Here is a 13,034-nt window from a genome sequence, read left to right on the forward strand (position 1 = left end):
AATATTAGCATTAACTTATCCCAGATATTGTATACGGGGTCCTTAGAGTGTGTTGTATGGAAGCGATTCAGGCTCATGGGAGATGCTCATCAATGCAAGAAGGTAAACAGACTGTATTCACTGAGAGAAATAAAGCCTTGGGAGTATTGTTGAACACAATGAAAACCTTTTGTCTGTTCTGTGGTGTATATTACAGGCCATGGCACAAGTGGACATTTCTGCACCCTGACCTTGAGACCTATATTTCAAAGCTACCACTGAACAAAAATATAAATGCAACACTTTTGTTTCCACTCCCATTTTTCATGAGTTGAAATAAAAGATCTAAAGACATTTTCTATGCACACAAAAGGCTTATTTCTCTCAAATTTTGTTCACAAATTTGTTTAAATCCGTGTTAGTGAGCACTTCTCCTTTGCCAAGATAATCCATCCACCTGACAGGTGTGGCATATCAAGATGCTGATTAAACAGCATGATTATTGCACAGGTGTGCCTTGGGCTGGTCACAATAAAAGGCCACTCTGAAATGTGCAGTTTTATCTTGAAAAAAGACATTTATTAGGCACTGAACTATGGATCTCACATGACTAGGGCTACAGATATGCATTTTTTGAAAACCAGTCAGTATCTGGTGTGACCACCATTTGCCTCATGCAGTGCGACACATCTACTTCACATAGAGTTGATCAGGTTGTTGATTGTGGCCTGTGGGATGTTGGTCCACTTCAATGGCTGTGTGAAGTTGCTGGATATCGAAAGGAAGTGGAACACGCTGTTGTACACGCTGATCCAGAGCGTCCCAAACATGCTCAATGGGTGACATGTCTGGTGAGTATGCAGGCCATGAAGAACTGGGATGTTTTCAGCTTCCAGGAATTGTGTACAGATCCTTGCAACATGGGGCCGAGCATTATCATGCTGCAACATGAGCTCTGGTGGACATTCCTGCACTCAAAACTTGTGACATCTGTGGCATTATGTTGTGTGATAAAACTGCACATTTTAGAGTGGCTTTTTATTGTGACCAGCCCAAGGCACACCTGTGCAATAATCAGCATCTTGATATGCCACACCTGTCAGCTGGATGGATTATCTTGGCAAAGGAGAAGTGCTCACTAACACGGATTTGAACAAATTTGTGAACAAAATTTGAGAGAAATAAGCCTTTTGTGTGCATAGAAAATGTCTTCAGATCTTTTATTTCAACTCATGAAAAATGGGAGCAAAAACAAAAGTGTTGGGTTTATATTTGTGTTCAGTATATATCATCCACTTAACTAGCCGACACAATTACTGCACCAATCGTCAGTCAATTGTTAAAAGCAGGTACGTCTCTTAACATCATGAGCTGATAGAAAAAATGAAGGATCGAGCCACAACAAAAAACAAAACAAAGAACACTTAAGACAGTGTTAACAACGTAAGAAATGTCTAATTTTTTATTACATTCAACAGAAGTACAGTACACTGAAATTGCACATTTTCACCAGATATAGCAGCATTCTGACTGGCAAATAGACTAATCAATAGGCACATCCAAAACATTTAAATAGAAATACACGTTCAAATGTGTTGCGGCCATTTTCTGACCATATTCAAATTCCATTTAAGCTGTTAATTTACATGCCTTGTAAAACAAATTCTACGCGGCTAAAAACACACTGTCGTTTCCCACGACTTATGATTTCAGTGGCAAGAGAAGACTGGAATTATGGTCAAACAAAACCCAGTGGCAGTGAAGAAGGTATCTGTCCTCTCAGTCCAGGATTAAAGGAAAAATCCACCCTTGGGTCCTCTTACACTGTTATGATTCATCAATTAAATGCATCCCAGGTATTATTTTGTGATGAAGTGTTGCAATTGACTTTTTTGGTGTACCCACCGTCGCCTACTTCTACTTCAGCTAGTGATTTTCTACAGTTCCCAGAAGTAGAGAATGGCAGTGAACTACTTCCATTCAGCTGTGGGTTACATGTGTAGGTGGAGAGAGCAACAGCAATAGTAAGAGCAAGAGGGTGAGTTTTTCCAGTCGAGAAAAAGTGAGAGTTACACTCCTTACTCAAAATGCAAATGTCTTGCAGTTGCATTGCATTCTGGTCTATCGGGGCTACTGTTGGTGGAGAAATTGGTCTCTCTGCCTCTTCTACAGTGGGTTTCTCCTTGTGTGATTGTTGCATGTCGGTGCAAAATGGCAGCTCTAGAAAGAAAGCCCTCGCTCTTTGATTCTGAGGGACTGACACCAAAACTTGATGTTTACCGTTGATGTTTTAGATAAATTCTGTTATCAACTTCTTTTGTAGCTGCACTGGAAATATTGTTGTCTATATTTGGTCAATTATCCATGGAAATAAGAAAAGTATAACACCAAACAACAAAATGGGCTCAGAAATGCGAGGTACATTGCCAATAGCTGCTTTTTTTTTTTTTAACAGTGTCAAAGTGTTTTAGGGTGGATTTTTCCTTTAAACCACAGAGCGGTGCTCTCCACACACGTACACAGCGCTCGGCTGTATCCGCCTCTTCGTGTGGCCTGGCAGTTGAGGAAGAAACTTGAAGTACTTGGGCATCAGATCGAGGCAGGCGTCGCGGAACTTCTTGATCCGCCAGTAGTAAATGAGAGGGTTGAGGGCCGACTTGAGGTAGCACAACCAAAGGAGCCAGGTGCTGATTTGAAAAAAGTTGTCTTTATGATAGAACCCACTGCTGAAGGTAGTCACCAGACTGTAGGCAGTGAAGGGCGCCCAGCACACCGTAAACACAGAGAAGAGGATGAGGATGGTGGTGAAGGCACGGGTCTTGAAGCTCATGTCTATGTTCATTTGGAAGGGCCGCTGCAGGCTCATCAGGCCCAGCTTGCTGGCCTGGCTCAGACAGATGCTGTCCGGGTGGCTGTGGATGCGGATGGCGTTGTGGCGGATGGTGTTGAGGATCCCCATGAACGTGTACAGCATGACCATGAAGGGGATGAAGAAGAAGACTAGCATTATGATCAGTACGTAGGCGTGGTAGCCCGGCTCGCTGCTGTAGCCGAATACACACTGAGGGGCTCTGGAGGGGATCTGGAGGGAAGGGTAACCGACGGCCAGCGGGAAAGAGAAAATAAACGAGAGTCCCCAAGTGACCACGATGAGCACTTTGGCTCTGCGAGGGCTCAGCTTGTCTTGTTTCTGGACAATGATAAGAAAACGATCTATGCTTATTATAAGCAGTATAGCCACACCCTCGATCACAAAGAACCAGAAGAGCATGGCCGACGCTCGACAGAAGACGTCGCCGAAGATCCAGTGGGTGGTAACCACGGTAACCAGGGCGAAGGGCATGTTCAGGATGGCCAGCATCATGTCCGCGAACGCCAGGCTGGCCAGCAGGATGTTGATGGCGGAGCGCATGGCGGATCTCTGGTAGACCATCAGGCACACCACCACGTTGCCCAGGAGCGCCACCAGCAGGATGGCGATCATGACGACGCAGAAGAAGACCTGGAGAGGCAGGCCGACGCCCTGCGCACTCTCCCGGGCCTCCGCTGTCGGCGCGGCTGGCTCTGGAGGCACCCGGGAGCCGTGGGAGGCGTTCGCCATGGAGATGTTCTCCATCGCCGGCCTCTCGGAAAGCTTCAGCAGCCCCGTAACGAGGCAGCAGAGGCTGGCGTTAGTGTCCCCTGCCTCTGAACGGGGAGCAACAGTGGAGCGAACCATTCTTCCCCAGGGTGAGCGGGCATCGTCGCTGGTGATCTCACGCTGAACATGATGCCGTGGATGCGGATACTCCCAGCTCGACCGAACACGCCGACATCTCCGCGGTTGCGAGACCCTAAGAAATACACACAAACTTAATGAATGCAAGTAAAGCAAAATGTACGTCAAATGGTGGGTTTATTCTCATTATCACATGATATTGCTCCAATGGTTTTAATTATATTTCCTGTCGCCGCCCAAACAAAAGCTGACAAATCACTGCCTCTATGGATGGGCGTTTTTGAAAGGAGATCAAAAGCGATTAAGACAATATCCTTTCCATCAAATTCCCCTCAGAGTTGTAATGAAGGAGACAGCGAGCCTGTAATCCACTCAGGGTTAGATGGGAGGGAACGGCAGAAATGTCTGTGCCTTCACTTCCCCAATTAAATCCACATTGCCGCAATCTCTCTCTCTCTCCAACATAAAAAGAGGCCCCCTTCTGAAAAGTTAAACGTCACTTCAGTTTTTACCTCGCAGATGGTTCAAGCAGAATGGGTGATGCATATAATGATGTAATTCTCTCTGAACAATGATTAGTAGTGACATGAGAGAGAACAGTGCTTGGAGGATAAAAGTGTTTCAAAGTGTTTGAATTTGCATTGTAGCTATTTCCGACAAACATACAAGCTGCTGCCCACACTAATCACCATTTATTCAATTTAGTCCCCGGTATGTTAATTTTACGTGTATCAAAGCATGACTGGTATAATTATGGTGTTGTGATTAAGGTTAAAACCTAAAGCAATTTATTCCAAGACTTGTCCAAAGACACAGCAATACACTGTATGTTGGAATAAATGTTCTACGTCTAAGTCACTGTGGCTAAATGTCAATTCAAATGCACAAAAACAAAACTGAACCCAGCTCTCTGCCCATGATGTGATAACAAATCACGTTAAAGTGGTTTCTCTTGAACCTTGCCAGTAAGCAGCAGCCAGCGTTCAACTGGGTACAAGTCAATATCGCAATAAAAACCCTTATCACTTGTATAAACATTGGGCACTGTTATTTCAGACTGGCCGGTATCATTTACAATGGCTGAGCGGCAAATGGCAAATAACAAATGTGCTGACCATTCTGTAGAAAATGATCTCTCCAAAGTACATTTCCACACAAATGAAGCATTTTCATTTCTATTTTTAGTCATATGTGGGCGTGAAAATTAAGCAAATACAATTACAGACAATTATAAGCCCTGCGCAGGCATTAAAATGTAGCCCAGGTCGACCTTTCATGTAGCCATGCTAATTAAAACACAGGTTGGCTGCTATTCAGATACATGGATAAGTAGTCATTAAACAGATAGCAGAGAAATAAACATATTATTGTCACCGAGACAGTGAGGAAAGAAAGGGCTGTATTAAGGAGATAAACAGGCAGTGAAACTGGGAAGACTGTGGTTTATTCATATGGTGATGACAAGCGCATTGTCTGCTGCAATTACCCACAGCTTCATAACAATGAAGACCTAGTGAATGAGAGCAAATAAGAAAGCGTCTTAATCTTGGTCTACTTCCTGCTGCTCCGTTCCCTTTATATCCCTACATGTCACATTTTGTAGAGGATGCCGTCTCAAGGGCATGGACCTGTACACCAAATATGCATTGTGGGGCAGTCTACCTCGACGAGGAAGGTAAAGACACATCTGTTTCCATTTCTCTCGGGCAGAGTGACCTAGAAACGTTAAAATAGCCTCTTCAACCTCCGAGCAATCAACCTGCAGTAAAACGGATGATCGGGCACTTAGGGTTCTTAAAGACTGGGAAGTGTTCAAATATGTGGCAACACAATCATGTGATGGAAAATTTCAGAGAGAAATAGGTTGGGAGCCTTTTATCCGCATCTTGTATCCCTGAAACTGGCACTTGGCACTAAAGAGGCTCAGTGGCAGCCTAGTCTGTAAGTCAGTGTTGTTGGTTACAACCCGGTTTACTGGTTTATGGCAAAAACAACCTGTCCAAATGTACCTGATCTATTTCAGTGGTATTTCAAACTTGGTTAAACTGTGATAATGTGTCTGTGATGGATGGTGATGGTCAATATGTGGGCAAAAATGTCAACATCTGTTCCTTTATCTCTTTATATTGCCTATCATTTTTGTTTATTTACTAACACAGTATCTGATGGATAGTTACGTCAGATCCTGCAAATAGATGGACAAATATAAGGAAATCTGTAGGGAAAGATATATTACTACAATATAATACATCTAAACTGAAATCTGGCCAGATTTGCAGACATGGGTAGACGACAAACTTCATTTCAGTTAAGATCTTCGATGAAATAAATGTCTTAATCTGAGACTTGGTATTGTTTCTGTGACACCAAGCCTATATTTGTGTTGAAATATTCAGATGAGGGTTTTTTGTGCACTTTTTGCTGAAATTTGACCTGTTTAATATGGTGACCTCGTAAATAGAAATGTAATCTAGCAGATATTCAAAGCATCCACCTTCACCTTTTAAATCAATACAATATTTTCTTGTAACCTACAAGAAGTGACCATAGACAGATGTGGATGCTATGTTGTCTCTGGAATAGAAATTCAGATTAATCTTCAATCAAAGGAAGACATAAAACACATCCGAGCATCTATACAACTTTATAACCCAAACCTAAGTGTGTGCAGTGTGCTGAAATCTGGCCCAAATGTTGAGAAAATCAATGCCAAATAAAATTACACCTCATTCAAGCAGGCCTTTACTTCATTAACCTCAAGTGAAGTGCAATTTAGGCCAACTCCAGCAGCTCACTGTCCCTTTTCGTATGACATTTTCAATAACATGTAGAGCCTTGACAATTGTGTTGTTTTGCCAACAAAATGGTTGAGACGACAACCAGTGGGCTTCAATGGAGAGAGAGTCCATGGAGAGTTTACATCTCTGTGGACGACGACAACAGTGGGTGTTTTTAAGCTAGGAGCCACAAATACGTGTAAAATTCGCGTTTTAGGAAATAAATATGATATTTGTGCATTTAAGCATTTAATTTCTACTGTCGACCGCCCCTCGTTGGTTTCAAATGGTTTCCCTTTGATATTACCTGCTTCATTCTCCCATGTTGAAGCCCAGGAGCGGTTGAAGTGGTGTAGCTCAGTCCTCCAAATGGTGCATCTCGCCGCCCAAAACGCTTTCTCCTCTTTGTAGTCAAGACATGTAGCTAAAATCATACGTTAATCCTACCAGGAAAAAAAGAAGAGTAGGCCCGGTGCTGCTTGATCAAAATTTAAAACATGTATGTATTTCAACAACAGTGCGACAACCGGCGATGCCCCCTCCTCCTCCTCCTCCTACACAACTGAAAACCGTAAAGTGAAATCCGCATTTGGTTCAGTCTCGGATCACTCTCGCTTTGTTTCCAGGGGAGCGAGGAAAAAATAGCACCGATTCGGCGGTTTTATGTAGATTAATGAAGTCTGTCGTTTCGCCAGGCCACTTTTTCACTCTTTCCTTCCTACAGCTGTGAGATGTGGGCAGCCTGAGCCCATCCTCCAGTGCGAAATGTACCAGGCAATCTATGTAGCCCAATTATTACTACACTGTTACAAACTACACTCGCTGTCGGGTACCAGCGTCAAGGCAGCCACGGTGAACAAATACAACTTCCTGTTAGGACTTTCAAAATAAAATGCCTCTGATTAATACAAGGTACAGAAGTGACATTTTGGCTGACTTGACACTGGAGGTCAATTTCTATAGTCTTTAGGAACAATTTTGCTATCGTTATGTGTTAAATAGACGTATTTTAAACGATAGGCAACCTTCTAAGTTTCATATTTGTCCACCAAACATTTTCATTTTACTCAGCCATTCTTTCCGAGGCACTCTCTCATCATGAAACGCCATGCAACAAAATACATGTATTTATTTAGTTTTTACAGCTAAGCTTCACTCTGTGTCTAATGCAATGTTTCCAGTGACTATTTTGATAAGATTTCTGTCTTTCCATACGCCCTATGTTTTCTTTTTCAAAAGTGACTAATTTTATGCTTTTATTTTTAAGGCAAAATAGCACAGCTTCCGGTATGATTCAGCCTCTCTCTAGCTAGCTTGACGCAGCTCTGTAGTCGATGTTAACTGACACCCACAAAAGCCAGTAGCATGGTCAAAAGTGGACTTTTTTTTAGGGGTACTCCCATTTACAGCGTTGTCCAATGGAAACAGCTACCTGGGTAAAGGGGGCGTGGTTTATTTGGAGGAAGCGTTCTATTTGGGCACGTGCGGGGGGGAGAAAAATCAAAAGGTTAAAATGTAGCCAGTTAATACAAAGTCACTGTAAAACTGTAACCTCGGTGGTAAAAGGTTAATTACTGTGTTTCATGTATGTTTAGGCAATATCAATTCAATTAATGGAATCCTGGTCAACTAAACCCATACTAGAAAGAAGAATAAATAAATAAACAAACAATTCAATAAACATCCAAACGAGAATACGTTCAGAGATAGGTTTCAAATTATACCAGGGCAGGCTAAAATGTATTTATACATGTAAAATGACATGCATTGGAAATATATTTTGATTTATTGTTCTCCCAATGCACTGTTAACAACATACTGTATATCTTCAAGTATACCCAAAATTTATTTTGGCCACCCCAAATAATTTCCACTGAAGGTAATTTACATGTACAAATACACTTTTTGAAACATATCTATATGTAAAATCCATTTTTCTGTATGGGAAACAAGAAGCATATAATGATACATGATGTTAATCTATTGTTAGCCGATATTTATTGTGCTTCTTCAGTCTCCTTCACTGTAATAATTAAGTCTAAATAGCAAAAAGTGTCTTTCATGTGTTTAGGTAATACTAAACCTGTTACAGTTCAGCAACACAAATGCAGCATTTAGGAATCTTGGTTGACTAAAATGAGATGCATGTGAAGGATTCATCTCAATCTACATGTTTACTCACCATCACAAGAACTGCAAAACATTGAAAACAGCACAACCTCTCACTCTGACACATCACATCCTTCAGGACATATAGGAACGCACAAACAACTGAAATAATGTGAAACACTCAATAAAGTCAAAATAAAGTATTTTATTTAAAAAAGAAAATTGTGCGTATATGCAGCGAACTGGTGCAAGTGCCATAACTGCCATAACATATTTCTTACCATCCAAAAAAAAAAGTTCACTTCTTGTTATTTAGATTTGCTCCTTTAAGTTTGTGGTGCTGTCAGAATGTGAAGGCTCCAGGCATTTCAGCCTTGTGAAATCATTTACAATTAGTGCATTGGGTGTTTCTTTCTGACCCACAGCTCTGAATTAATCATTAATGAATGAAGTATTACACCACTGTTCATGTATTTTTCATTCCACAATAATTGCATTATAACAGCACGCCTATATTGTTGCCCAATGTGACGACTGATGACACCCAGTGAAATGATAGAGGAACTCAGTATACTGTATATCTTCTCATTGGTATGTGATATCCTTCTTAGCAGTAAATCAATCTTTGGGGAAATTAGAATTGGTCAGATTATTTAAAATTAGAGCAACATCTGCATTCGTATCTGTAAGATGATGCATTTGAAAAAAGGTGTCCTAAACAAAAAAAAAAAAACAGCTTTGAGGAGGATCAGTAACCTCGAGAATAAACACCGAGCAACTGACATCAAGTTGGCTTGTGTCACCACTTCAGCTTTTTTCAGTCCCATTTTGCATTCAGTAAAGTCCTAGCTTCTGCTTTGTGCAGGAAGCAAACATGTCCTTGTATAATAATTGGATGGACTAGAGGACATAAATCACAAAGACTCCACCCTGGAACATTTTCCCCCCTCTGTTATATGACATTTTCTGTCATTTCAACCAGCAGGCATTGTGTTTCCCAAGAGGCCCTGTATGCTGTCAGGCTGGCAGATACAAACTGTCACACAAACGGCAAATATCCAAATCAAAATGGATTGCAACAGAGATCTGACATACAACCATAACAAATAACACATACAGAGATTGCCCAGCTACATTAATGATTAAATTAACAACATACTGAGGTTAACAGCTTCACATCAATACTGCTTCTCTGATCATGTTGAACAAAAATGGCTACGTATAGTTTGAAATATTGTCTACACCTTCATTTAGACAAATACAGATACGATAGCCTATTTCCTTTTATGCCTGAGCTGTTTCAAAATGGAACCTTGAATCACACTCCCATTGAAATCTATTCACATAAATAAATAAATCTGATGATATTTGGCTGATGTCTGCCGTTAGCCCAGAGCATCGTCCTAAGAAGCCTTTATCTGCTTCGCGCCGCCAGTCTTGGGCGGAATGATTTTAACGTCAAAGGGGACGAAGAAGTCGACTAGAGCTTTAGTGTCTTTCAAGTCCAGAGAATACTCCTGTGAGATCTTCTCGGGCGTCCAGGTCTGAGGTTCACGCTTGTGGCTGTTGAGGGCCTTCAGAGCCTCGACCAGGGAGAGCTTTCCTTTGGGGACGTCTGTGATCTCCACCAGGCCGTACGGGTCGCCGGGCAGGCTGAACTTCAGCGGCCTGCGCTCCTCTTCTTTCTCCACCGGCTTTGGTGTCTGTGTGAAGATCAAACATGAGAAATGAGTCTACAATATTTAAGAAACTACTTTGGTACATAAATACTTAATTGGAGAGAGAGTATTTGGCAAGATAACACAAGCTACATTTGAGGAGCATGTTCTAGGGCTGGGTGATATGGACAAAATCAAATATCACAATATTTTTGACCAAATACCTCAATATCGATATTGCGACAATATTGTAGGGATGACTATTGGTGCTTTCACAAAATATTTACACAATGAGATTTCTGATAAATAATCATCAGTAATGTGGATATAATGACTAAGTGGGTAAAGGCAAATAATAGAACAGCTAGAACAGTCTGGTAAGTTCAGAAAGTTACATCACTTTACTGTAATGCAGCCTTTAAAACCAGGAAAAGACACTTATGCCATATCACGATATTACGATATCCAAAATCTAAGACGATATCTAGTCTCATATCACGATATCGATATAATATCGATATATTGCCCAGCCCTAGCATGTTCCCTCTCCTGTCTACCAGGTCTAGTTGATATGATACCTATTTTTATTAGTGTGAAAATGTCACAGACTATTAAAGTAATAGTTTATGTTTCCGACAGCAGCATCAGTAGTTTGTTTGGAATAAATATTAGAACTAGGTAGTTATAGGTAGTTAGCATGAGCAGTGATAGCCAACATGGCTGAACAGACAAAGAACAAAGCGCCACCTACAGAAACTCAAACTGCATCAACAGAAAATCAAAGGAAAAAGACGTCACAGTCCCGCCCACACTGTTTGATTGACAGGTGATCTATGGAAAGTGCAGTGCAGAAACACCACAGCAATAACTGCTTAGCACCAAAGATGTTGCCAAAATAAAATTAAAAACAAAAAAAATATCTCCCAGATTACCACATTAATAAAGAACCTTAGACACACTGCCACTCAACTTTTCAATTTCCTCCCACATATGCAGTCACAAACACACCAAGGCTGTCAGAAGTTAATATTGTTTGGAAAGTTGAACAATCAGTTTGACTTTAGCATGCACAAGTGAGCATGCGGTTTCTTAATAATAATAAACTATCAGGAAAAACTTACAATATGCTACATTAACCTGTAACACTCCACAGCCTAACTATATCTACAACAAAGTATAACTCTTGTTTTTCTATCAAGCAGTGAAGAGTCAGTTTCAAACAGTTTGAAAGTTAGCAACATTTATAAGTGTATTGGGAAAGAAAGGGACATGTTTAAAAAAAAACAAAAAAAAAAACAACCTTTGCTCTAGAAAAAGCAATTCATTCTAAAAAGAAATGTTTATGGAGTGTGCTTGATGACTTGATAAGGAATCATACACATTCAGTACAGGTGAGCTAGACCAGTGATTCTCAACGTGGGGTCCGGGGACCACCAGGGGTCCTTTAGGGGGTTCCAGGGGGTCCCCAGAAAACTGATGAATTGTTAAACTTCATCATTATTTCATTTACAAGAAGTTAACACAATTAGAGAATGTAGAAGAATGACTGTTTTGATCATAGTTTTTCTGTTATCTCTCTACCTACAATACAGTCAGTCATGGAATTCTGGACAAAATCATATCTGACAATAAAAATATTCTTAGATTTGGGTTTGAGAGACAAAATCTCATCAAATGGGGGTCTGTGGCTCTAATGTGGACTAAATTAGGGTCCTTGATATGAAAAAGGTTGAGAGTCACTGAACTAGACATAAAGCTCATAGTCTGGCCTAATTGGGAAGTACAGGTCTGCACAAACCCATTGATTGACTTATATTGATTTGTCATGTCCAGGCAGTCAAACTTAATTAGTATACATCATGGGGAAGGGAGTGAACAGAGGAATACAATACAATAACAATATAAAATGTGACTATTCCTCAGTCATCTGGGTCAGTCATCAGCATCAAGGACTTCTGGCATTAGAGATGGTCATGTAAGGTGTTTATCCTCGATTCGTCTCACACTAGATCTTGTATAATGGCAAACATCCCCGGTTACATCACGTCCTATAGGGCGTGTGCACGAAGCTTCACTGCATTTGGTATCACTGTTGGATAGTTTGATAGCTGTTCTATCTGACTGAGTTCAGGTTTGTCCTCCTGTGCATGACCCATCCATATCAAACCTATAAAGAAAGAAAACAATAGAAAACCAAGCCATTATCTGAGTCTGACCTCTGATGCTGCTGGATCTTTCGACTCCACAACACCGACTCAGCAGCAGCGTCAGGAGCGGGTCGTTTCTCTGATGGATTGAATCCGTTGAATCTGCTGCTGAAAGACAAAAAAAAAAAAAAAAAAAGACACTCTTGAGGATTTGTTGACAAGCTAAACCTGTGCGTCCAAGTCTGTGAACCAACCTGGGATGACCCCGACATGACTGTTACACAAGTTGAAGAAGATGAGGCAGTTTCAGACTCACCTTCAGGTTCAGAGCTGCGGACGGACGCCGGGGTGCTGCCCGTGTGTCGAGGGGCTACTGTCGGCTTCTCCTTGGAGATTTCCCGGAGTGCCCGGTTTTCCAGGTAAAATTCCTGAACATACGCGCAACTCGTGCCCCCATGTTTGACATGTTACAAAAGTCGGCGAGCAATAAAGGTTATTCAAAATTTCGACGGCGAGCGAGAAGGTTCACCGACGAACGGAAATGCAACCATGGAAACTAACAGCGACACTACGTGGTTGGAAGATGATGTAACGCATCAAAGTAGATGAAGAGCAGCTGTGCGGCCAGCAGATGGCAGCATTTCAT

At 41.4% G+C, this 13,034-nt stretch overlaps 1 protein-coding gene and 1 pseudogene across 1 annotated transcript; both read right to left on the reverse strand.

The window, feature by feature from the left end:
* Nucleotides 1-2,464: 2,464 nt before the first annotated feature.
* On the reverse strand, nucleotides 2,465-3,697 carry LOC139661960 (probable G-protein coupled receptor 63). The gene has a single exon (XM_071540549.1). It carries the CDS (start codon nucleotides 3,695-3,697, stop codon nucleotides 2,465-2,467), a length of 1,233 nt encoding a protein of 410 aa, XP_071396650.1.
* A 5,071-nt stretch (nucleotides 3,698-8,768) lies between these two features.
* LOC139661957 (NADH dehydrogenase [ubiquinone] 1 alpha subcomplex assembly factor 4-like) lies at nucleotides 8,769-12,854 on the reverse strand (annotated as a pseudogene).
* Between the last annotated feature and the right edge of the window lie 180 nt (nucleotides 12,855-13,034).

The sequence above is a fragment of the Centroberyx affinis genome, unplaced genomic scaffold, assembly GCF_046629955.1.
Source record: "Centroberyx affinis isolate AG114_WGS23_722 - 3 ecotype Tasmania unplaced genomic scaffold, CSIRO-AGI_Caff_v1 ptg003672l_1, whole genome shotgun sequence".
NCBI classification, from domain to species: Eukaryota; Metazoa; Chordata; class Actinopteri; order Beryciformes; family Berycidae; genus Centroberyx; species Centroberyx affinis.